Source organism: Cetorhinus maximus, chromosome 7 (assembly GCF_964194155.1).
Source record: "Cetorhinus maximus chromosome 7, sCetMax3.hap1.1, whole genome shotgun sequence".
NCBI lineage: Eukaryota > Metazoa > Chordata > Chondrichthyes > Lamniformes > Cetorhinidae > Cetorhinus > Cetorhinus maximus.
In genome coordinates this window covers 52,932,016-52,959,142 of record NC_135885.1, presented here as the reverse complement: position 1 = coordinate 52,959,142, position 27,127 = coordinate 52,932,016, and the positions used below count along the sequence as shown (strand labels likewise).

Sequence of the window (27,127 nt, the reverse complement as noted above, 5' to 3'; positions counted from 1 at the left end):
TTGATAAATTGTAAAACCTCTAAAACCTATCCATAATTCAATTTTTCATGACTGTATAAATTTAATTCTTGAAAAGACCGTGTGACAGATTTTTAGTTAAATACATCGGAAGTGAGATTAGCAATTGAGTTGCACTTTTAAGATTTTGTTCCTCCTTTCATGTGCCTTCCAAGTTGTACACCTGCCTGAATTAATTGGATGCCTGCTTACACTTTTGTAGTCTCTGTTTTCATCTTGCCAATAGAGAATAGTGATTCTTAGCTGGATAAAAAAGGAACTTCCATTTCACTTGGCGTTGCGTATAATCTTATCAAGATTGGCAATTTATCAACTGGATGGAGGTTAATACTCAAGTACAAATGTCAGGTCCATAGCACAATATGCTAGTATGAACATTGTATTTGTTACATGGTTTTTAACATAAATCAAATAATTTTATTTATAATGTTGCAGGATTCTGAAAAATATGTAGAGCAGTTGCTTACGTTGTTTAATCGATTTAGTAAGTTGGTAAAAGAAGCATTTCAGGATGACCCTCGCTTTCTTACTGCTAGAGATAAAGTAAGTGGATTTTTGCTTTAATGTTAATGGGGATTAGGAAACTTTAAATCAGAATACTTTCAACTGCTGGCATTAGCTTTTTTAAAAAGATAATTGCGTTATTGTTGCAAACTGTGAATATCCCTCACTGATGTCGGCCTTTGGATTTTAATCCAATTAAGTTGAGTAGTTCCAAACTGGCTAATATAGTTGGAATCTGCATAACTTTAAAACAATTTGTTTTTAATTTATCTAGGTTGCATTGATGAGCTTACTATATCAAAACTATTGAAACTTACTGTATTTAATTACCTAATAATTTGTCTCATTGAAAAATGTCTTCCAAACAGGCATATAAAGCAGTTGTGAATGATGCTACCATATTTAAACTTGAACTGCCATTGAAGCAAAAAGGGTGAGACATTTTCTAGCATACTATTGCTAATGAACAATTTTATAAATTACAAAGATTGTTAGAAATATTTTATTGGTAGAACAGTGGAAACAATTGGAAAATGTCTTTGTTCAGATCCAAGTCATTCCTCTTAGACCAACAAATCCAAAGATTAGTGTTTTTCTCTTCTAATTTTTTCCTTACTCCATCATGTTTTGAAGATGTTAACTTTTGTTAGGGTGGAATTTCATGAGGGTCAGGACCATTGCTGTACCCAACCACATGACTGTACTTAATTAGTGAGTCCAGACAACAACTACTTGTGGTGCCTTTAACTTTGTAAACATCCCAAGACGCTTCACAAGGCTGTTAACAAACAAATCTTTAACACTGAAACACATGAGCCATTGGAACATGTGACCAAAAGCTTGGTCATAGTGGTAGGTTTTAAGGACTGTTTTAAAGGAGAGTAGAAAGCTGGAAAGGTTTAGGGAAGGAATTCTAGAGCTTAGGGCCAAAGACATGGCCTCAAAAGGTGGAGGTATTTTAAAATCGGGAATGTGCAAGAGACTAAAATTGAAGGAGTACAGAGATCTCTAGAGAGTTCTAGAGCTGGAGGAGGCAATTTTTGCTAATCTAGTACTGAAGGTCTGGCAAGCGTTGTGACAAATCAGCCACTGGAGAGGCCAAAGGTGGTGGTGAGGTAGATCTTGGTGTCATTTGATTGGGTGTGGAACCTGACGTGTTTTTGGATGATGACCCTTAGGGGCTGCATGTAAATGTGGTAACGGAGGGGAAGGGTGCAACAAGGCTGCAGAAGTAATGGTGTGGGAGTGGAAAGAGAAGTTGTTGCAGGTAATATTTTCATTACTCCAGATGGTCAAGAAGTCTAATCTGAGAATTTAGTCTAAGGATTTGTGCTACACTAAATGTGCTTTGACTGTGGAAACCCATTGCAAAACCTAGCCTTTTTAATGTACTCTGCAGTAAAGGATCTTCAGATGAATTGCAAGCAAGTGATGCTGAATATTATAGTAATAATGCTCTGCGCCATGGGGCAAGGTTTCAGCATAATTTTAAACTGCAATCTGCTCAGTTGATCAACTAAGCTGCATCGAGCAAAGGCTCATGAGCTATGGGTGAGGAGAGAGAAGCAGTCCGAGCCACGTTTAGTAATCTCTATCATCTCTTGGCCAGCTACAGGATCATTAGCATTCAGCGCAAAGTCTCATCTGTGCCCCATGCCCTTTGACTGAATTAAAGATGCAGGATAATTTACAATGAAAGAGAAGCAGATTAACTGTATTCAGAAGTGTGATCATTTCCTATTCTCACTGAAGCCTCTCTTCCAAGAGACCCATCTTCTGCTCCCTCAATGCCCTTATCGATCTGTAACGGCTTAATTACCCGTCCTGGTCACCATGCTAGCTTATATTGTTTTTGGCTCTTTTTTGCTTATGAGAGATTGGACCAACTAGGCCTGTATTCACTGGAGTTTAGAAGCATGAGAGGAGATCTCATTGAAACATAAAATTCTGACAGGGATGAACAGACTGGATGCAAGGATGATATTTTCTCTGGCTGGGGTGGGGTCTAGAAGGGGTCACAGCCTCAAGATACGGGATAGACCATTTAGGACTGAGTTGAGGAGAAACATCTTCACTCAGAGGGTGTTGAACCTGTGGAATTCTCCATCATGGAAGGCTGTGGAGGCCAAGTCACTGAATATATTTAAGAAGGAAATAGATTTCTGGACTCTAAAGACATCTAGAGGTATGGGGAGAGTGCAGGAGTACGGCATTGCGATAGAGGACAGAGGTGAACGTCAAAAGGTGTTTCCTCTTGTGGGTGAGTCCAGAACTAGAGGGCGCTGTTTTAAAATTAGGGGTCGCCCTTTTAGGACAGATGAAGAGATTTTTTTTCTGAGGGTTGTGCAACTTTGGAACACTCACCCTCTGGAGGTGGTGGAGGCAGGGACATTGAATATTTTTAAGGCAGAGGTAGATAGATTCTTGTTAGACAAGGGAATCAAAGGTTATCGGGATTAGATTGGAATGTGGAAATCAAAACACAAGATCAGCCATGATTTTAATGAATGGTGGAGCAGGCTCGAAGAGCTGAATGATCCTATTTTCTATGTTTCTAAATACTATCCCTGTCCCTTTCAAAATCATTTTTGGAAGAAAATGCGCACTTGATCCATCTGTCCTCTCGAACTGCTAACCCACCTCTAACTGACAACCCATCTCTAATTGTCCTAAGGTCTTTGCCCATATTATCATAATTTGTGTTCTGCACCTATCTCTTCAGCAACACCCTGCTTGAAATCCATCAGTTTGGCCTTTGCCTTGCTCACTGCATCAAGACTGCCCTGGCCATCCTCTGTGTCAATGATCATAGTGCATTATCTCTTCTCGTATTCAATAATCTTTGCAGGATTTTATACGGTCAACTACTCTGTTGCCCTGAGACATAATTTCTCCAACGCCCTCCTTGGTGGCATTCCATCTTTCACCCTGCATAAAGTCAGAATTGTCCAAAGCATTGCCTGCTCTGCACAAAGTCCCACTCGGCCATCCTCACTAACCCATATTGGCTCTTTAATTTAAAACAAAATGCTGGAAATACCCACCAGGTCTAGCAGTATCTGTGGAAAGAGAAACAGAGTTAAGGTTTCAGGCCTGTGACCTTTTGAGGATGATGAAGGTTCTGATGAAGTGCCATCAACCTGAAATGTTGGGTGGAATTTTGTCGAGGTGTCGGGGGTCTCACCCGCTGGCTGGAGTGCTGGTGAGAGTCCCGCACTGCCTCTTTATGGGAAGGCCTGCCGAACCAGAACCTCAAGCCAGTCAGACAGTGGTGAGGCCAGCAGTGGGCATTCCCTGGGAATCGACCCTGGGGGGGTGGAAGTCTCGCCTACAGTGAACCCCTGGCCAATTGGAGGCCGGCAGGTCTTATGCTCAGTAGCACCTATCCTCAGTAGGGAAGGCCATGGCTGCTGCCAGAAGGACAGGCACTGGAGTTCCAGGATCACGGAGTGACCTAGGCTACAGGTAAGTAATGCCCCCACTTCCCATGTCCAGTCCCATGATCAGGCACTGCTGACCCCTCTTCCCCCATGCTCCTCTCTCTCTCTCTCTCTCTCTCTCTCTCTCTCTCTCTCTCTCTCTCTCTCTCCCCCCCCCCCATGTAGCTGCTGTGCACCCTCCATGGCAACAGGCCCGCCCTCCACTGGGTTAGCACCCAGCAGCTGCAGGATGAGACCCTTAAGCTGGTCACTTAATTGGCCACTTTACGGCTTCAATGGGCAGCGGGGGAGGGAAAATTGACCATGAGAAGATGTTTCCACTAATTGGGGAATCTTGAACTAGGGGACATTGTTACAGAATAAGGGGACACTCATTTAAAACAGATGCGAAGGAATTTCTTCTCTGAGGGTAGTGAATGTCTGGAATTCTCTACCCCAGAGAGTTGTGGAGGCTTGTATTTAAAGTATTTAAAGAGGAAGTAGATTTTTGAAATATCGGGGAGTTGAGGAGCTGGCACGAAAGAGGAGTTGAGGCCAGGGGCAGATCAGCCTTGATCTTATTGAATGGCGGGGCAGTCTTGAGGGGCCAAATGGCCTACTCCTCCTTCTATTTCTTATGTTCTTATGGGCCTCCCTGCCCATGGACTTAATTCTGGTGGAGATGGGAGGGCGGTGGAATCCTGATATGCTATTATCCCGCCTAAGTAAATGCCCTTTCCACCTGCAAGCTCGCGATGAGCAAGACCAGAAGATTCCACCAGTTAACTCCGTTTCTCTCCACAGATACTGCCTGATCTAGAGTATTTCCCGCAATTTTTTTTTTCATTTCAGAGTTCCAGCATCCGCAGTATGTTGCTATTGTATAAATATCTTCCCATCAGGAAGAGTAATAATAAAACACACATCACCAGAGGCTGTGCTTGTGTGGCCCTAATGGCTGGTTCAGCATAAGGAATTCAACCCTTGGCTAAGAAATGGTGCATGAAAGGGATGAAACAGACAAACTATTCGCAGCTGTTCTAAAATTAACACGTTGAACTGCTAATCACAGGATATAATCCTGACACCATTTAGTGGAAAATAAAATCTATCTTCATTACAGTTTTTCTGGTGGTGAATTAGGAATGTTATTCGAAAACCTACTTTTTAAATATTTCATGCTGCTCTTTCAATTTAGAGTTGGGTTGAAAACTCAGCCTGAATCGAAATGCCCAGAACTACTAGCAAATTACTGTGACATGTTACTAAGAAAAACACCACTTAGTAAGAAGCTTACTTCAGAAGAAATTGAAGCAAAGTTAAAAGAAGTGGTATGTATATTCCTGACACACTATAGGTTTATGCCTCTACCCAGTGGTCTAAATTTGATCTCTTCCCCCTCCCCCAACAACATTAATTAATCAAAAAACTGCAAATTATCACAAATCCAGGTGACAATTCAAATCTTGTTTTTTTATAAGAATCACCTATACACCATTTTAGAGTTTAATTCCACAGCAAAACAAATTACCTGCTAGGATGGAATGTGCTAGTCGTCTCCATGCTTCATGTTATGACGCGGCAGATGATGTGTGCCAAGCGGATCAAATCCACGAGGGAAACTTGATCGTGCTGTCACAACTTGATTTGAATTTGCAACTTGAATTTATTTTGGGATGTGTGCACTGAATTCAGAAGTAATAAGTCTACTAAGACTTTGGAGATTTTTAAAAAAAACTAAGTTAAAATATTTATTAACAAAAGAAAAGATTTTAAGCACATAGAGCTATAAATTACTACTTAATAGCTCCTAAAATTCCTAATTGACCTGGATCCCAGTTACACTCCCTTTAAGGCAATGGCCCAAAAATAGATTTTAGACTTTAAACAGATCCAGCAAATGAACACAATACTCTTGACAGTGGAATTCAAAATGGGTCTCTTCAGCTTCGTTTCTGTAGACGGCAGGGTTATGCACAAATATTGGTATCTTCACACACTTCTGTTAGATCTTACAATGCCTTCTCTTGACACATTGTCTCATTCTCCTTTATATATGTTTCTCTCCTTTTAATATGTAAATTCCATATGTCTTTGGAACTTTACCTTTCTCATAGTATAAATCTTTTCACGTTGCCACTATATATTGTCAGTAACCCTTGAAAAAAATAAACACATTCCTCAGCTTGCTTGTCTGGCTATTTGTAAGCAAACTGAGATCCCTTTGAAAGCCAAATACCCCTTCATCTATCTAAAAATACAAATTCCCTTTACACCTTACATCCTAAGACCCCAGCTATCTTTACTCATTAGCATATTAAAGACGCATCTACACCTTACTACTTTTGATAACTACAGCTTGCAGTCTGCTTGGCTACAAAATGTAATTAAATCACTCACTCTCTCCTGCACTCTCTCGCTCTCTCACACTCTGCTCTCTCGCGCTCTCACACTCTCTCTCTCTCTCTCTCACTCTCACACACACAAAAACAGACCCCCATCCCCATAAACCTACTTTACAATTAAACCAGAAAAATACTATGAAAATTATAATATACTCATGACACTCCATGTCTTTGAAGATGTTGATGAGCATCATAATATATTTTGGCTAGGTTTAGATGATTTAATAGTTTCCCAGTAAACATTGGTTATATTCAGTTGGCACTTATAATTCTCTTTTATGATCAAAAGTAATAAAAAAAATAATCTGCAGTCTAATCTAATATAATAAATGTCCTTTGCTGTATCATCCCTTGGTTTTTCACATATAATAGCAGCATGTCAAAATGCTTTGTTTCTTTTGAAGAACAGATTTCAATTGGCTTTTAATAAAGATTTGATATCTATTTTGAGTTGGTGTTTAAAACTCCTATTTAAATCAAAGTGAAAACAAATGAAACTGGGAAAACTTCTGTTTTGTCGGCTATTTCTTGCAGTCCTGTGCAAACCTGTGATGGCCATGCGGATCCATGTCAATGGAAAAAAGATATGGTCTAGTTAGATTGTCTAGAATCATATTTGTGCAGCACAGAAGGAGGCCATTCAGCTCATTCTGCCTGTGCCAGCTCTTTGAAAGTGCTATCTAGTTAGTCCCACTCCCCACTCTTTTCCCATAAAAATGTTTTCCCCTTCAAGTATTGATCCAGTGTGCATTAGATGTTTTGATTTCCTTTTAAATCTGGAGTGTTACTCCATAGGGGCATGTAAGTTTGTGTCTATACAATTCTTTAAGTTTCAGAGGAAACCAGTGTACCCATTACTTTTGCAGTTTTCAACTATTTATATTTATAACAGTCTTTCCAACTGTGGAGTTTTTTTTTTGTTCGTTCACGGGATGTGGGTGTTACTGGCATGGCCAGCATTTGTTGCTCATCCCTTGAGAAGGCCATGGTGAGCTGCTGCCTTGAACTGCTGCAATCCTTGTGATGCAAGTACACCCACAGTACTGTTAGGAAGGAAATATACGCTGCTGATGAATTGCAAATAACCACATTGAATTGTTGTCCCAAAGTTAACATTGGGAACTATTTCAGTTTAGTGTTGTTTTACAGTAACAAGTTAACAGTATTGATTACTTTTTATATTTTCTCCGGCACATTAATTAGTTCTTTTTACGCTGAGCTACTTAAGTCCATTTTTAAACTATGTTCAGGCACTTAAGTAGGGATGTTTTCTTCAAAATCAGTCTTGAATAAGTTTATTTTTTAACTCTATTGGCAAGAGTAGGTCAAACTTAGGTTTGGTTCACACTCTGCTCTACAATCAGGAGCAAGGTTCAAACCACTATATTTTCATGCAGCGGAAGGGAAAACTGAGTGGAAAAGTAGTAGCGGTAGTCTGCAAAAAATGTTTGATTCTCATGCATTATTTTTAACAGCTACTTGTGCTGAAGTATGTGCAAAACAAAGATGTCTTTATGCGGTATCATAAAGCTCATCTGACGAGGCGTTTAATCCTGGACATATCGGCTGACAGCGAGATAGAAGAAAATATGGTGGAATGGCTTAGAGTAAGTAAATGTAAAAATGTATTATTTTCTAACTTTTCCTTCCAATGCAAAAGACTCTTCCTCAAATGATCTCTCCTGTGCTAGGTTCAGTTAGGCACGTGGTAAAGAAATGATCAAATGTGGACTTCTTCACTGCTCTGGTAATAACATTGCTTCTCGCTCAAGGGTAAAAGGCACTTGCTGATGGGCAAGAGAATTTGTCTCCCTTCTCTTCAGATATCATTAAATACTTCACTAGTTAAGTTGAAAACTTTTTAAAAGCATGAAACATAGGACATGTCAATTAGGCAGGATTAGGATTTGAATCAAAAGAAGTACCATTGTTTTCCACTCCCCTTTTCTTAACCACCCCACATTTGTACACACACATACGCGTCAGTTAATTCTGTGTCGAGATTTGGGCGGCTTACTTGTGACCAGCCCTTTACCAGAAGACAGTTTTTCTTCAGACAGTTGGAATGGACCAGGTGATTTCTGAATAATTCTTATGCAGTGTCAAAAAGCAAATCTTTATTTTGACTGTCTTTGCTTTATTTGCAACACAGTTTTAACATTTCGTGTCCATTGCGGCTATGCTAAAGTCGATCCTACTGGCACAATACGCTTTATCAAACAGAACTAGTGGTAGTACATTCATTTCTGAATCATAAGATTTTGGGTTCCAACCTCACTCCAGAGATTTCAGCAGATAATCTAGGCTGACACTTCAGTGCAGTTCTGTGAAAGTCAAAGTGTCTGTTTTTCAGATAAGACATTAAACTGAGGTCCTTTCTGCTTGCTTATCATGGGCATAAAAGTTCCCATGGGACTATTGAAGAGGAGCAGGGACTTCTTCCTGTTTTCTGGCCAACATTTATCTCTTAACCAGCAATGATTTTTTTGGATACCTAAGGATATGAAAGTTGCAAGATAAAACAAGTTATTTTTTTTAAATGAAAGTGGAGTTGCATGATAAATAATTTTTTTTGCAGTGGACATTTAAATCTTGTAATTGATTACCATTGAACTTTACGGCCAAAGTTTGGGGTGTATGTTTTGTTTGAGGTTATTGACTATTACATTTGTACATGACCTCAGTAAAGCTGACCCTAACCTTACTGTATAATGTTCAGTTTAAGCTGTGGAGTTGCTTTTAAACCTAACCCAATTCCGACATTAAGATTCAGACTTAATACATGTTCAACTGCAACTGTTATCCAGAAAAGATATTAATTCTAGTCTAGATTTCATGTGTGAATATTTGGGCGTTATTGTGTAACAAGCTACCTTTATAATGTGTGTTTTGGCTGTCCTGTACTTCTTGCAGAGACATAAGACAGACAAATATTAAAGCATTGGAAACAATGCAAAGAGCTACAAGGCTTGATCCATTGTGCCAAAGGCCTGAGTTATGAGGAAAGATTGCACAAACGTTTCAGCCTTGGAAAGACACATCTTAAATGTACGATAGTAAATGATATAGGAAAGTTGAATCTGAATTTAATGAATTTGAATTTAACTAAATTGAAAGTAGGACAAGGATATAGATTCAAGCAAGTAAACTTTGGGATGAATACCAATTCAGACACTGCGATTGATGCATATAAAGGACTCCATGGGAGAGCAGTGGAGGTGAAATCTTGCCATTACTTAAGAAAAATTGGTCAAAGCAATGTTGAGACTTTCAGACTTTTTTAGCATGGATGAGCCAAAATGGACCAAATGGCCTTCCTCATCTGTAACTGCCCGTGAAATTAAAATCCCAACATCAATTTAGACGGAATTTATTTACAATGCTCTGATTAATTTTTTGAAAAACATTTCAGAGAATGTAAATATGAAATCATATGATATACTTTATTTAGACTTTCAGAAAACTTTTGACAAAGTCCCACAGGAAGGATTGCTAATTAATCTAAACCACACTAATCCAAAGTAGAACATGACACTGTGACACTGAAGATACTTATGAAACGTCAAATGTCAGGCTGAGAGAAAGATGTTGAGTCATCAGTGATTATTGTTACAACCTAGTTTCTAATTTACAGTACTGATCGGGATATTGGAACTAAATGTAAACTTGTCACACTTCCTGAAGAGCAGAGGAGATGGATGATGCAGCACAAGGATTAAAATAAACTGCAATTGAGCAAATGGCAACTTAATTTTAAAGGATCTATGTAAACTATTTAGCACATAAAGCTTTGAGAAAAAAGCATCATGAATACATAATGAATTGGATTGAACTGACAGGAAAACTTGGACACCTGGGAATGATGGTGGATTTATTTTAAATTTCTGAATGAAGCAATCAAGTGGGGTAGAATAAATAGAATACAAGTCTCCTTGTGTAATGCTTTAAAATGTACTACACTTTAAGAGTACTGGGTTCAATCCTAGTTGCCATTCCACAAAAACATATGGTGACTTTCAAATATCCTAAGCTGCTTCAAATGCAATGAATTACTTAAAATGCAGTCACTACAGTTATGAGAAAGCAGCAGCCATTTTGCACGCAGTGTGTTTGCACAAACAACAATGCGACCAGTTAATTTATTAGGTAGTGTGGATAGAGAGAAGAAGGGTTGTACAGGATGCCAATGTGTACCAATACTACCATGTGCCTTCCAGAATAGATAGCTAGTTTTGGAGTTAACATTTCTCTGGTAATGCAGGATTCCTTCAGTACAGGATGGAAGGATTGGTCTATGTCTATATATACGCGATGTGGAGTAAGTTCATCGCCTTTTGACTCGGGTGAGAGTCCTAGCAACTGAGCAAAGTTGACACTCTGTATACAAGCACTAAAGGAAACAACAAGACAACACAAAAGTCCCAAATGAAAAGAGCATGAGTTATTCTGAAAGATTACAGTAGCTCAAAGTTCCAGTGAATATGATTACAAATGGATCACCTCTCTGAAACTACGTAAAATTTGAAATCTATATATAGAGAAGGCAAGCCTAAATAATTTAAGTTGAACCAGGAGAGTAAGACTAGAATGAAAAGTAAATTTAAAGCTGATGTTAAGAATAACAACTGTTTGGAATACTTTGGCATGGTAAAGGCAGCAAAAAATGGGAGCATTCAAATGCACCTTAAAGCTATAATAGGATAGCTTGGGTACTATAAGAATGAATTTCAATAGACTAAATGGCTTTTTCTTGTCTTTGTTTATATGTTTAGCCCTTCTCCCATCTGCACTACCGACTGACTTTTGCACGCATTCTAAATGTCATTTTGTTACAAGATGACTTTCAATGTTGGGCCTTGACTAGATCAGACATTGAGATATGCAATACATCATTAAATGCAATGCATGTCTATTGTCTGTACCTAAATGGAGTTTAGGCTATGGAGACTGTGCAAAGGTTTGGTTATAGCTTCTTTTTACTTGCCTTTTCTGATAGAATTCCTTTTTATTTTCGTATTGATTTAAGATTAATATTTTCTACCACTGCTGCTCCCCCAAAACCCCACAAAAGCAATTAGTTCTTCTATGTTTACTGTTAGAAGAGTGACCTGAGGTGACTCCCTTTCCCTGTTTCCTGCAGTCCTATTTTGTGTGGCAGCTATTGCTCAGCAGTTCAGATCAGAAACTTGCCATGCGGAGCTTCTTAGCCTAGAGCTTACCACTCTGGCAAGTGTACTTTAGAGACCAATGAGCCTGTGGTGTCACCAATCCTTATTATTTTATAATTGCATTTTTAATTTAACATGATGTAAAGGATTCAACAGGATTCCTGTGCATGTTCTATGAACAAATCATAGCACATTTTTGTAAGAATCTACATTTGTGCAATGTACACAAATTGCATCCATTATTTGTGCTGAAGTGTTGAACTTCTTTCGAGCCTCCTTCAACATTACTATAATTCTTTGACTAAAATGCACTTTTGTTTCACTAGAAAATCTCCAGAATCGGTGTTATGTTTTCTATATTGGGTCATACTTTCAGATTTATGTATTTTAAAACTGATTTAAGTTGTCACATTTATTTTGATTAGCAAAATTTACATATCTGTTTTTCATGCTATTATTGTTGTATATTTTTTTTATGAGAGAACTTTTAAAGAAAAAAAATTGTGTGTTTAGGAAGTAGGCATGCCTGCTGACTACGTGAACAAGTTGGCCAGAATGTTCCAGGATATTAAAGTGTCTGAAGACCTGAACCAGGTTTTCAAAGAAATGCACAAAAACAATAAGTTGGCTTTACCAGGTATATTTTATTTTTCTTTGGGAGGAAATATTCTTTTGAGTACTGTCAGCAATGATTACTGATTTCAAATGAAAACAAAAATTAATGCTATATTTGAACATGTTTAAAGACTGCAGTTGTGCCTGTGTAGACTTCAGTTTAGCACAGAACTAAAAAATATTGTTCCTAGAAAAAAATAATATTCCTAGAAATAAAAAGTCTAATATCGTACAAGAGAACCATCTTAGTAGAAATGCTATCCAACTAATTTCATTACAACTTTTAATACTATTTAGCGGACTCTGTGAATATCAAAATTTTAAATGCTGGTGCCTGGTCACGAAGTTCAGAGAAAGTGTTTGTTTCTCTACCAACTGAACTAGAAGATCTTATTCCTGAGGTGGAGGAATTCTACAAAAAAAACCACAGTGGTAGAAAGTTGCATTGGCATCACCTCATGTCTAATGGAATTGTAAGTAGCAAAACGATTTTGGTCTTGATATTTAACCATGAGATGTTGTGACTATTTCAGGCAGCTTTTGGTTGGGCCTGGTGCTAAACTTATCCCCCAGAAGTCAACTAGCAAGTAATGACAATTTGTGTTCTGGCAATAAATTAAACTAAATGAGTAAGCAAGTTTGTAAATAGTTTAAAAAAAAATTGTTGGCTCACATTTGGCCAGAATCTGGATGAATTTTATTTTTTAATTAGTGCAATGCCCACACTAGTATTAAGCCACATATTCCCGTGAATATATGTAAATGAAAATTAGGATATATTTGAGAGTAATGTTATGGTTCTTCGCATTTACTGACTCTTAATGAGCGTCATCAAAATGAGGTGAATTGTGTTTATATTGTAGATTTTTAAATTTTAGCTGTTGGATTCTGTCTCTTTTGCATTTTGATCTAATGGCGGAGCTGGAATGTTAGATTACTGTTCAGTGACTCCTGTTGGAAAGTGCAGATGTGAATATTTGATGACAGGATTAGGCTCAGTTGTGATGTTCCCAGCTCCCAATGATGCAAGAGTCTGCCAGAATCTACTGTTTAGCCTAGCATGAAGAATGGCAATTTATGTGAGGTACTGGAGGGCACTTGGCATTGGTAAAATTGTACCTAAGCCGTTCCTGTTGCAATCGGGAGAGAAAAAATTGGCAAAAGAATCTCTCCAGGTAGTAGTCCAATGGACCTCTATCATTTGACATTTAATGAATAATCTGATCTATTGGTTTTATTGTTAGCACAGAAGTGGAAATGATTAGTGTTGAAATAGTGCAGCTAAAATTAAGGTTAGTGTTGACTATATGCAATACACTTGTGTAAATGATCTTTTAATCGTTTCAAAATATTTGAAAGACAGCTGTAAACCAAACTGAGACTCTTACACAGCTCATGAAGTTTCCCTTCTATTGAAAAAAACTTAGTTTCATTTGATTAATCAATTTGCACTTTTTGTGTCATACAACAGATAATAAAAGAAGTTACAATACACAGTCTTTGTCATTGGTGTACGATAATGAGATAATTTCCCCCCCCTCCAAACAGATAACTTTCAAAAATGAGGTTGGCCAGTATGACTTAGAGGTTACTACATTTCAGTTGGCAGTACTGTTTGCCTGGAACCAAAGACCGAGAGAAAAGATTAGTTTTGAAAATCTAAAATTAGCAACTGAACTTCCAGATGCAGAACTTAGGAGGACATTATGGGTAAGTCATACCTTAACAATTTCTCTTGCATTATTTTTTCCAAATATCAATGCATTTTTTTCACATTTGTGGATGTAGGCAAATGACCTGCTTGTAGAAGTTTGATATAACAGTAAGTACATTTACATAGGATCATTTAGAATGGAAAAATGATCCAGATGCTTCACAAAAGTATGAGAAAAACAAACATGAAGCTAATGAAGAAGGGGTGACCAAATACTTTAGAGGTGAGCTTTGAAGAAGAACCTTGAAAGAGGATAGAGAGATCTGTTTTAGGGTGGAAATTCCAAAGATTGAGACTTAGGCAGTTGAAATGAAAACCATCAAAAGTACAGAAAATGGAGAGGTGGGAGAGGGGGTTGTGGGGGGTGAGAGAAGGTGCAGTGCTGAAGAGGTCATGTTCAGAGGAACGGAGAGTTGGAATTTTAGGGCTAGCAGAGGCTACAGAGCTAAGGAAATAATTAATTAGGGGAGGACGAACCTTAATGGGGTGAAAATGGATCTGGCTCAAATAATTTGGGATCAAAGATTGGCAGGCAAAACTAACAGAATAAAGGGCTGCCTTTAAGGAGGAGATAGTTCAGGTAAAGTCAAGGTGCATACCCACAACGGGGAAAGATAGGGCCAACAAATTAAGAGCTCCTTGACTGATAAAGATAGGGAGTAAGATGAAGCAGAAAAAGGGTGCATATAGCATGTCAAGGGGAGAATAGAATTGAGAACCGGGCTGAATATAGAAGTTTCAGAGGGGAAGTGAGAAAACGAATGAGAGTATGAGAAGAGAGTGGCGGCTGACATAAAAGAGAATCCAAAAGTCTTCTATAGGCCTAGAAACAGAGAAAGGGTGGTAAAAGGAGTGGGGCCAATTATGGACCTAGAAGGTGATTTCCACAGGAGGCAGAGCTGGGCTACTAAATGAGTAAGTCATAGTGAAAGTGGAGGTAGTTGACACACTGGATGAGCTAAAAATTAATAAAGAGGAGATATTAGAAAGGCTGGATGAACTTAAAAGTTGATAAATCACCAGGACAGGGTTAGATGCATCCAAGGAAACTGAAGGAAATAAGGGTGGAAATAGCAGAGGTACTGGCTGTAATCTTCAATCCTTCTGGTGCCAGAGGACTGGAGAATAGCAAATGTTACCTCCTTGTTCAAAAAAGGGTGTAAGGATAAGCCTAGGAACTGCAGACCAATCAGTTTACTCTATGCTGGGAAAGCTTTTAGAAACAATAATTTGGGACAAGGTTAAGTCATTTGGATCAATGTGGATTAATTAAGAAAAACCAGCACAGATTTGTGGAGGGCAAATCTTGTTTAACTAACTAGCTTCAGTGTTTTGATGAGGCAATAGAGAGGGTTGATAAGGGTATTGCAGTTGTTGTGATGTACATGGACTTCAAAAAGGCACCTGATAAAATGTCACATAACAGGCTTGTCATCAAAGTTAGAACTCATAGAATAAAAGGGACAGCGGCAGCATGGATATGAAATTGGCTGAGCGGGAGGAAACAATGTAGCGGTGAATGGTTGTTTTTTCGACTGGAGGAAGATGTATATGGTACCACTGCTTTTCTTGATACAAATAGTGACTTAGATTTCAGTGCTCAGGGCAAAATTTGCAGATGATGCAAAACTTGCAATTATTATAAACTGAGGAGGATTGTGAAAGAAGGACATAGGCTGGTGGAATGGGCGGACAAGTGGCAGATGGATTTTAATGCTGATAAGTGTGAAGTGATTCATTTTGTAAAAAGAACGAGGAGAGACAATATAAAAAGGGTACAATTCTAAAAGAGGTGTAGGAGCAGTGAACCCAGGGTTATATGTGCACAAGTCATTAAAGGTGGTAGGGCTGGTTGGGAAAGCAGTTAATAAAACATGGAATACTGGGCTTAATAACACTGGTTCAGCCTCAGTTAGAATATTGTGTCCAGTTCTGGGCACTATGCTTTAAGAAGAGAGGGTGCAGTAAAGATACACGCAAATGGTTCCCGGATAAGGAATTTCAGTTAAGTGGATAGTTTGGGGAAGCTGGGGCTGTTACCCATAGAGCAGAAAAGGTTGAGAGGAGATTGGATAGAGATGCTCAAAATCATGAGGGGTCTGGGCAGAGTAGGTAGGGAGAAAATGTTTGTGTTGGCAGGAGGATCAAGAACCATAGGACACCGAAAGAAGCAACAGCAACATTTAAGAAAAACATTTTTACGCAATGGGTGGTTTGGATCTGGAATGTACTGCCAGTGTGTGTGGTGGAGGCACATCATGATTTTCAAAAGAGAATTGGATAATTATCTGGAGAGAGAATTTGTAGGGCTTCAGGGAAAAAATGGAGGAGTGGGACTAGGTGAGTTGCATTTGCAAAGAGCTGGCATGGACGCTACAGGCCGAATGGTGGCCTTCTGTGTCATAAACATTTTATAATCCTATAGAATTTATCACAAAGTTGAACATTTTAAATTTAAATAGTCGTTTGGTTTATACAGAACTTGCGTATTGCTGAAAAGCAGAGACATTTTTATTGAAGCTTTTTGTCTTAACTCAGGACAATTCACAACCAAATGTAAAGGGAGCAACAATTTATACTGTATAAGAAGAGAGTGCTAATTGGTTGGCATGTGGACTCTGGTAGAGGAGTTACCATGGAGAATACACCAGTCGATGGTGACTCACAGTTAACTGCCAAGCATTGTTTGAAATTTAAACCAGGCATCTTGACTCCGGTTAAGGCATTGCCCTGATGAATGAACCAGCAAATGGCTATCACTTGTTCATCTGAAACAGGAGCAATGTGTGTACATGTCCTTTCTGTCTGCAAAGAACAGAGTCCTGTGCATTAACACTTGTAGCTTCCAGTACACGCACGTGCCACATTGCGAGCCTGACAGTCAATCTTAAATTGGCTATCAGGGTAATTCTTAGCATACTGAGAATTATTTAGCAAATATTGTCCAATCACCGAATCACATCTAATGTTGGAAACTGTGTTTTGAGTTTTGCAAGCACAGGCTGATTGGATACGGTCTGTATCTTGCCCGTTGCGAATAGCAGAAGGGTCATGCTGTTTGATATAATCCTTTGTACGTTTTTGGGATGTAAGGCCTACAAACCTAGCATCACACTGGCACAAAATTCATATACCACATTACTCATTTGTGTAATAAGCAGAACGTCTTTTTGGTTTGACGGCAGCATCCTGTTAGTGGCGACTTGTGTGAAACAGCTAGCTTCACCTGTTGCTCAAATTTTTGAGGTAGATTGCGCACTTTTCAGGGCCAAAAATGATGACCTTAAGGCTGCTCATGAGTTTGTGCGATATACAACACAAAATGATCTCATCAGGGTAGCCATTATCCCGCAGGATGCTTTTGATGCGCCCTATTTCGGCATTAGGCTTGCTTGGTGAGCAAATGGTTCAGCTACTGTTTATGAAGGCAACGTCAAATGAGCATGGACACAGCATTGCTATCGATATGCACGCCCTGAACAGTCTTCGCAAATGTGAAGGAATCCTTCACCGTGTATGTGGAAAACTTGCACAAAACTGGTTGTAACAATTCACCCAAACTTTTGGCCAATTCATGTTGTGCAGAACCGGTCATAGATAAGATAGGGCATAAAGGGACGTCACTTTTGTGTGTCTTGGGCAGCCCATATATACGTGGATGCAATGAGCTGTAAGGATGAACCCTGTCATACATATCATGAGTCCAGCAAGCTTTTTTTTTAGCTTACCTTCAAGCAAGGCATTCGGTCATGTTGAGGGGCAGATCCAATGAATACGAGTTTGGACCCGTCATTAAGAATGGCATGCATTTTGTTGACATAGTCACGCTTTTTAAGAATGACTATTCCGGCTTTTTTGTCAAGTTTACTGATGCGTACGCCCGGATTGATCTTAAGGCCTCACAATGCTGTATGACATCTTGTTACATGTGAAAATCAGACAGGTCATTCAGAATTACACAATATGTATGCACTAGATCAGCTAGGCGTGCTTTTAAGGATTCAGTGGACGCTGGTTTGTGTCAGGATAGTTGGGAGTAGAGGAGCTTGAACTCAGCAAATATCTCTTCCCGTTTGATTTGGAGTGAAGGCACGCCAAAATTGAAACCAAGTGCAAGAACAAACTCTCTGCTTTCTGAGAGCGCATGTTCAGAGAGATTCAATGGAATGACACTTAACCTCCTACCCCTTGCATATTTCCGATATGTGGATGATACATTTGCTATATTTAAATCTGCAGCTGCATGTAATAATTTCCTTACATGTCTTGATGGGCTCCATCCTGCGCTCAAATTCGCCTTTGAAATGGAGCAGTCAAATAAACTCCCTTTCCTTTGTGTGCTAGTTGAGAAATATGCCAGGTGGTTCTCTACCATGGTCTACCACAGGCCTACCTTCACTGGTCAATATACGCATTGGGATTATTACTGTTCCACAAGCTGTAAAATTGGCTTTATCGGCAACCTCGTAAATAGGGCCTGAGCCATTTGCAAGCTTGATGCTCAAATAGGGCGCTTCAAAGGCATCATGCAGGATAATGGCTATCTTGATGAGATCATTTCCTGCTGTATATCGCGCAAACTCATGAACAGCCCCAAGGCTGTCACTTTCGGTCCTGAAAAGTGCGCTGTCTACCTCAGATCACTCTGGAAGGGCAAGGTATCTCAAAAATTTGAGCAACAGGTAAAGCTAGCTGTTTCACGCTGCTACTATGCAGTAGCAACATGAGTAGTATTCACCATTAACAGGATGCTGCCGTCAAGCCAAAAAGACGTTCTGCCTATCTCACAAATGAGTAACGTGGTATATGAATTTCAGTGCTAGTGTGATGCTAGGTATGCAGACCGTACGTCCCAAAGACTGGCAGATCACATCAAACAGTATATCCTTTCGTAACAGGCAAGGTACAGACCGTACCCAACCAGCCCATACTTGCAAAACTCAAAACAGTGTCCAACATTAGATGTGATTCCACGATTTGACAACATTCGCTAAATAATGCTCAGCATGCTAAGAATTACGCTGACAACCAATTTAAGATTGTCAGTCGGGCTTGCAGTGTGGCACGTTTATGTGTACTGGAAGCTACACATATTAATACACAGGGCCCTGTTCTTTCAGACAAAGAACATATACATACATTGCACCTGTTTCAGGTAAACAAAATAAGTGACAGACATTTGCTGGTTCATTCCTTGGGGCAATGCCTTGAACAATCACAGTCAAGCTGCCTGGTTTAAATTTCAAACAATGAGTGACAGTTAACTTTCAGTCGCCATCAACAGGTGCATTGTCCATTGCAACATCTTTACCAATCAGAGTCCACTTGCCAACCAATCAGCATTCTCTTCTCATACAGCATAAATTGTTCCCTTTACAATTGGTATGCTTGCGAATTGTCCTGATGAGTGCAAGAGGAAAAGCTTTGACAAAAAAATTTCTCTTTTTCAGCAATTTTAAATTTAAGGTGTTGAGGGGCTGGGTACCATTCAATGTCCGTGAGTAGGGGATGTGATGGTGAATGAGACTTAACGTGGTACAGTAAGCAGGCAGCAGAGTTTTTAATTTGCTAAAGTTTGTGGAGGAATGGAAATTGGCCACGAGAGCATTGTAGCCTGAAGGAGACAAATAAATTGATAAAGGTTTTGGCATCAAAGAGGCTAAGGTGGGTAGGAGGGAAGCCAGTGATATTTCATACAAAAAGCAATTTTGTTTGAATTACCCTTGCTATATTAAAGGACTGTCTGCTTCACTTGTGTGTGCATGTGTATTTTTTGAATTCCAGTTCTAATGAAAAGTCACTGACCTCAAATATTAAAGCAAACTTTTCCAGCATTTTCTGTCTTTATTTCAGATTTCCAGTATCTGTATTATTTTGTTTTATATCCTGGTCTGTTCTCCTTCCTGGCTTAAAGACTGCCCTCCAATGACAACATTTGTAAGCATGTAGTTGGCATCCAGGTGTACGCTGGTGACACGGGTTCTACCTCTCTATCGCCTACTTTGACATCGTGGCTAACACTCTCTCGTCTGGTTGCTTACATAGGTTGTGGATGACCCAGAACTTTTTCCACATTCCAGCAACCAAAGCCATCCTGAAACTCTGCACCTTAATCCTCCATTCCATCTTCTTCCCTAGCTGTTTGCTGAATCTTCTGACTGCACATCTTCCCTGATAACCCCCCGAGCTTGGATCATTATAACTCGTACAAAACTGAGTTTGCACCTTATTAGTAATAAACCTTGCTCCCCTAATAGCTCTGTTTTCCATTGGCTCCCCAATCCCAACACATTGTATTCAGAGTAAAATAAGGAGGAAAAGCTGCAAATTCTGGATATCTGAAATAAAAACGGAAAATGTTGGAAATGCGCAACAAAATGATTAGCATTTGTAAAGAGAAAAGACAGTCTTTGAGATATTATGTACCCAAAACCCTGTAGCCTTCCTTCTCTCTTCACAGTTGCTGACTGAATTGCTGTTCATTTTCAGCATACTTGGTTTTTATTTCACACTGAAGTTGAAGTCTCTGCTTACAAATCCCTTCACAGCCTTGTCCATTCTACTTCGGCACTTCCCCAGCTCCACATTTCAGTGACGCCTTCTGACTTGTGTACCGAGCATCACCTCTATCTGCTCCGTCTTCAGTGGCAGTGCCTTTAAGCATCTTGTCCCCATGCTTTGGAACTCTCTCCTTAAAATTCCCCGCCTTTAGAAGCCTCTTTTTTAAAAAGACACATCTTTGACTATGCTTTCGTTCATCTTCTCTAATTCTATTACTGCCTGTCTTCACCTCTGTGGAATAAGATGCTAAACAAATGCAAGTTTTTTTTTTGTCGAATTGTCCAATAAATGTAATATGACATCGAGACCATGAATCTTACTGGTTCTGTTTTTGTTCCAAAAGTCACTTGTAGCTTTTCCAAAATTGAAACGTCAGGTTTTACTCCATGAACCTCAGGTCAGCTCACCCAAAGATTTCACAGAAGGCACTCTTTTCTCTGTCAATCAGGACTTCTCTTTAATGTAAGTATTAAAATTTGTGTCAAATCTGTTTATTTTAAAAAATATTTGAGCTGTAATTATCTCAAACCTCAATTTTTTCAATCAGTTGAATTTTTTTCGTTGTATCCTTGTTTCTCATTTGCCCTCTTACAGCTTTCAGAAATGGATTTAAGAGGAATTTTTTTTTGCACCCACAGAGAAGTGGAGTGTAAATTATTAAACTTTTGAGACTTGAAAGATTTATATCCAGAGTAGAGCACAGGCTGTAATTTCCTCTCAGGCAAATGGATGTCAGCCCAATTTTGTGAATATTTTATTAGATTGTGGCTACTAGAAAACTAATGTTTAGTGATTCAGCTAAGGTGGAACATTTACTGTTTGTATTTTTAACTTGGGAAAGAATAAGAGGAAAATGAAATGAAGAAACAGTTTAAACAAATTAGTTGGGAACATTTATTCAACAATATTCCTGTACAGAAGTAGAGCACCTTTAAATGCAATAAATGCTGGTCTTTCCAGGAATGCTGTCATCCCGTGAACTAATAAAATAAAAAGGCATAATGCTGCTGCAGGATAAATACTTAATTAGGATGAGCAAACACCACCATAATTCAATAACAAACTAATCTGAAGTGGAATAAGTCAAAAAAAGTGGTTCTAAATATTCTGTAGGAAGAAAGTTGAAGTGATTCACTGAAACAAACGTGAAAATATGTAGAAATATGTTAGAAGCGTGTCAGGAAGGTAAAGGTCAATCTGGGAAACAGGGGCATAGTAGCAGATGCAAAACATAAAGGTAGGAAATTATTTCAGCACTGTATGCATCAGAAGAGGTGAGGACAGAAGAATTAACCTAATGAACAGCAGGTAACATCGATTCAGGGGAGATCATATCTGACCAACCTTCAACTTTATGGAAGAGGCGATGCCCATGTAAATTGGAAAATCCTAAACCATGGTATATGTTGACTTTCAAAAAGTATCTGACAAAATTTTGCAGAAAGGCTACTAGGTTCAAAGTGGTGGGAATTTTTACAGTTAGGGAATGTTTAGGAAATTGGTTAAAAGATAGGAAGCAGTGGGTACTTATTAAAGGAATTATTTTGGGATCAAAGTAAGGATCGAGTGGAGTGCTGCTGGAATTGGTGCTCAAATTCTTAGTGTTTCTAGTTTTTTAAACTTGGGTTCAGGAACTCATTGGCCCAGATTTTGTGACCTGACCTTGAAGGAAACCTTGTTAGGCGATCTAGTGATCTCTGAGTGAAGAAATGTAACTTTCTTGATGTGCGGCAGATTGTTCCATTGTCAAGCTGCTGTGAGATCAATCACATCAAAAAACCTCAGTCAACCAGGAAATGAAATGCATTAAAAATCGTATCACTTTTTGAAAAAAATAACACCAAGCAAAATAAAAATTGGGGTGAAGATAGAAACTGGAGTATGGAAAAACAACAAAAAATTATTTAAAAATTTTAATTTTTGAAAATAGCAATTAATCATAATTTAACATTCCACATATTTTTCAGGGCCAGATCAGTTTTTCGATTGTAGTTAGTACTTATATTGTCTTTAAAATCCTACTTACATATCATTGAACAAGGCTTAACTTTTTATGGGGTTTCTAACAACAATATGAGAGTGGAAAACATGACCAGATCAATCAATTTTGCTGCTTGCTGCCTCTGGGATCGTGGGGATCCACAGCGCAGCCTGAGGACAAGTGAATGACAGAATACAACTTCAGGATTTCCACACACATCTGCGTTTGAGCTGAATCCTGACATTGCGGTCACATTCAGAGGGGTAATGACAGCAAATGCTGACATTTCACTCTCAATCCTGCAAATTTGCGCTAATACAGAACTAATCAAGTTCAAAAGTCATACCAATTTCTTTTGGGATGAGGGAAAGAGTTTAATCTGAAGCAGCAGATCAGAATTTAGCAGATTAAATATTGTATGTAATGGTGACAAAGTATCTAAAGGTGAAGTTGAAAAGGGAAACAAAAGATTTTGCTCAACCTGTTCAGTCCCTACAGAGCAACAATCAACAGCAGATAGAATGTTGGACTTTGTAACTGAAACAGTGTTTAATTTGGAGGAAGCCATTGTGAAACTGTACAGTGTGTTGTTCAGACTATGCCTTAAACTCTGCCAAATTCTGGTCACCAAGACACATGGGAGACACAAAAGCCTGAAGGTGATATTGAAAATTTGTGGGACTTAGCTAACTAATGTCAAGGAACTGAGTTATGAGGAAAGACTGGGGAAATTTAGGGTTATCAGCCTTGAAAGGTTGTAACTGCAACAACTTGGAGGCATGTAAAATCATATATACAGTATTAGAAAGGCAAATCTAGAATATTGCAAACTTAAAAGTGATAGATGGGCGGGGGTGGTGGGCAGGGGAAGAAAGGGTCCCATCTAGTGAAAGGGAAATTTAGGACAGACATTATGCAGATCCTTATACAAAGATAAATCATTATATTAAATTGTTACCTGCATTCAGTGTTTTGTGGGTTGATTGTTAAACTTTGAGTTGTCCTGTTCAGGCGTGGTGCGGCATGCATCAGAATCTTGGCGCGTGACCTATGTGACAACTAGCTGGTGGCAGATGGCCTGGAATAAGCACCAGTTTTCTCGTTCATCCCCGAAGCATGCTTGGTTTTCTTCTACTGGGCTGTCTTCTATACTGTCTAAATTGACATTAACCAGGTTGGGTGGAGGTGCGGAGGGGAACTACCTGCCACAGTAGGCTGCAGTTGAGAGCAAACCAATGTTCTTCCCGTAATGAGGCTTTGGGTTTATATGAAGCTCAGAAGGTAGTAAGTTGTATATTTTCACCATTTTAAAGAGTTGAAAATATTGTGTATACATTACTGCATAAAAATCCTTAGCAAAGGATTAATTTAAATATCCTCATTAGATACTACCGATTTTCTATGATTACTTGTTTAGTAGTTTAAAAAAAAATCAGAAGCCGCCTTCTCCCCTTCCAAAAAAAATTAAGGATTCTATATTCAATAGCATGCATGCCTTTCTTCCAGCAAGAACAGCAAAGTTCAGAAGAGGGGAAAGATTAATTTAATTGGAAGATTACAGCTAACCACAGAGAGAATGAGAGAAGAAGAAAATGAAGGAATAGTCCAGCTGAGAATATTACGCACGCAGGTATATCTTAATGAGTATAAACACTGAACTCTTTAACATTTGTTGTGATTAATTTTATTAATAGTTAACATTTGTATGTTGAAATGTAAAGGATAATTTTCTGCCTTTACGTTCACAACAGGGAGCCTTATCCAATAGCAGCACACATTGGAAATTTGGGCACACACATTGTGCATGATTTTTTGACCCTTTAAATTAATTGAGTGGGGATGGCTGTGATGTTTCTGGTGGTTGAATAATTTAGTACTATTCTCTATCAGGGCTCACATATAAAGGATGACAATTTGAGCAAGGTCAAATTGTTGCTGTCAGTCCCACATGGAGCCATGTTTTTGGGATGGGAGGGGGTGGAGGGGAAGATCAAAGCCTTCAGTGGGGAATAAGAAAACTGAAAAAAAGGGAGGAAATTTTTCTCTCTCCCTTTATTCAAATGTTTCCTTTTTGGACAGCACAACATATTGGCACCAGATGGTGGTAGGATATAGATTTGTATATGTTCTTTTCCATATTGGTGAGTATCTGACCCATGGATACTTTGGGGGTTACTGGGCAGAGACCAAGCTCTGTGTCATCAGCATGTGGGGACAAGGTTAAACAAGCTAACATAAGCTACCAAAAAGCTGTTCTAGAATAGTGGAACTGCAAGGGACCTCAACATGGGCTAGTTGTATATATGTGCCCTTAGTCAAAGAATGGTAAGTCCAAAAGAAGGAGAAGTTTATTGGTCCACAGAGTAAATTTCCTCCTTGTCATAACGTGGCTCCGAGCTTGGCTCCTTTTCTTGATCTGATTGAGAAGTATAGGAAGAGCAGTGTGTGCTTGTTCATTCATTGGATCTTCCACTCTGGGAAGTCATATTTCTCCACTGATGGCCTAATGGAAATCTGGATTTACTGAAGAGGGAAACATAAGGATAATTGAAAATAGAAATGTTTCATTCCATGCCTTTTCCCATAAATTACAACTTTACATTGTTTCCTGCTATTGTTTGTTTTCATATTGTAAGAATTTCCTAATCTTCAAATAAATTACTTTTATATAAAATCCTACTTAGCACAACCATCTTAGACTGTTACCAGTTCTTGCACTTGGCATGGTCCAAGCAATTCAGCTCATTCAAATCAATTGTGACATAAGCTTCCTGACAATCTACACACCTGCTTGAATTTACTAAAAACCCTCCAAATAATACATATAATTTATTGTGAGACAGCTGTTGCAACCTTTTACATGCTTACATATTTGAATGAACAAATTCATTAACTTGGTCTAAAGCATGTATTAAAAACAGAGATTCTCAAACTTTGCAGGAGTTTGCTCTGTTTGTGTTCCCCCACCCCTCCAAGTTCTCAAAACAGTTGAAGAAACCCACTGCCCTGTCAATGAAAAATTGGCGCCAATATAAACATTCTAAATTTTTGAGCTAAAAGACACCAGAGCGCCATTTAAAAAAAATTAAACTTGCGTTTCCATCAGTAGGTTTCTTAGCTGTGCACAGGTTTTCTATCCAGTATTGCTGAGCCAGTGTAGAGTCTGATTACTCTCAGCGCATTTCTCCACCACCTGCCCCCTACAACCCCAAACCCCATTAAACCCACGATGTGATGAGTTGCAATGATTGGTGGCGGCTAGACTTAAGGGAACAAGCAACTTCAGAACCTGTGCTAATTGAGGAATTTGACGTTCTACAGGTAGTCAAAAATTGGCTAAAACATTTTGGAAATGCAAGCTTCAATATTTGGTTACTAACCAGTTCATTAGGGTTTATCTTTTCCTTGATAAATTAGTTGTGGTTGTGATTTACTATGAGGTTATTTATTTTAAAATATCTTTAAATCAATTTTTAAAAAACTTAAATTTAAAAGTGAGGAAAGCTTGTTCATTTTCATTTTTAAATAGAAAGGAAAAATACCAGAAGCTATTATGTAAATTGATTTGCAGTTTGAAGTTTTTTGATTCCTTTTTGTTTTCATTTCCAGGAAGCGATCATACAAATCATGAAGATGCGGAAAAAAATCACAAATGCTCAACTCCAGACAGAACTTGTAGAAATATTGAAAAATATGTTTTTGCCACAGAAAAAAATGATCAAAGAACAAATTGAATGGCTGATAGAGCACAAATATATTAGAAGGGATGAGTCGGACATAAACACTTTCATTTATATGGCATAGTGACTGTGTAAGAGAACAATGCCAGAAATTGGAAAGAGTCCCATTTTGTCTTTGCAGACTTTGAAAGAGGTAGCTGAAGAGTGACTACAATTCAAAGATTTATTCAGTTGCATTATTAAGTCCCTGCCTTACTGTATGACAGATGAATAATATTTACCAATTTCATCCACTTAGCATTTACCTGCCTTTGTGTAGTTCACTTTTGACAGCATGCTGTTTTGTGGGAGTACTGAATTCATCAGAACCTGCTATGCTTTCTTTGGCCCTATTTTCACTTGTTCTGTACCAGAGTTAAATATATTTTTTTTTCCAGACACAATTAAACCAGTGAATATAGGACTTTAAATTTTCATGCACTGGGGAAAATACTTGAGTCATTTTATATTACAAAATAGTGTTAGGAGCAGCAGTTTTACTTTTCTGATTATACCAGGTGCTGTCATTTAGTACAGACTGGCCTGATACGATTTTTGTAACCTGTTGCACACTTGAAATGTTTAATATTACTCTGGCTTTGGTGGTTCACTATTGGGCTTGGCAGACATGGTAATGTTAGAAGGAGTTGTCCATATCGAGTAATTATAATGCTACTTTAATTTACTAGTTGCAACCTGAATTCAGAGGTTGGTAGTCATTCAAGTTGGTCACTCAGGCCTGTCACAGTTGGGGTCAATTTTTCACACTTTATGCCATCCCATAGGAGCGCCTTGAGTTCGCAAAGGTCACAAGTCTGGTGCAGAGGAAAGGAAAGGATATAAAAACTTTATTTGGAAGTTTCCCGAAGACCTATTGGTCTTCCATCATAGTACCAAGCCATACAGACCATAAGGTACCAGGTTTTATTTGCAGGCTATGCTGTTAGGTTTTCTCAACAAGGGCATCAGTTACTATAATTGGTCTGGCATTTTGTATTGTCCTGAGACAGCTGAGAACCTAGG

At 38.7% G+C, this 27,127-nt stretch overlaps 1 protein-coding gene across 1 annotated transcript in view; it reads left to right on the top strand.

Annotated features, from left to right (window-relative positions):
- The window catches only part of LOC144682791 (cullin-5), a 62,182-nt gene extending 35,657 nt beyond the window's left edge, over positions 1 to 26,525 (top strand). The window contains exons 10-19 of the mRNA XM_078545500.1: positions 454 to 561; positions 891 to 955; positions 5,140 to 5,272; positions 7,822 to 7,953; positions 12,028 to 12,151; positions 12,427 to 12,602; positions 13,678 to 13,839; positions 20,748 to 20,866; positions 23,892 to 24,015; positions 25,995 to 26,525. Of these exons, the coding sequence (XP_078401626.1) occupies positions 454 to 561; positions 891 to 955; positions 5,140 to 5,272; positions 7,822 to 7,953; positions 12,028 to 12,151; positions 12,427 to 12,602; positions 13,678 to 13,839; positions 20,748 to 20,866; positions 23,892 to 24,015; positions 25,995 to 26,189 (1,338 nt within the window). The 3' untranslated portion in view covers positions 26,190 to 26,525. The remainder of the gene's footprint in view (positions 1 to 453; positions 562 to 890; positions 956 to 5,139; positions 5,273 to 7,821; positions 7,954 to 12,027; positions 12,152 to 12,426; positions 12,603 to 13,677; positions 13,840 to 20,747; positions 20,867 to 23,891; positions 24,016 to 25,994) is intronic.
- The last annotated feature ends 602 nt before the right edge of the window (positions 26,526 to 27,127 follow it).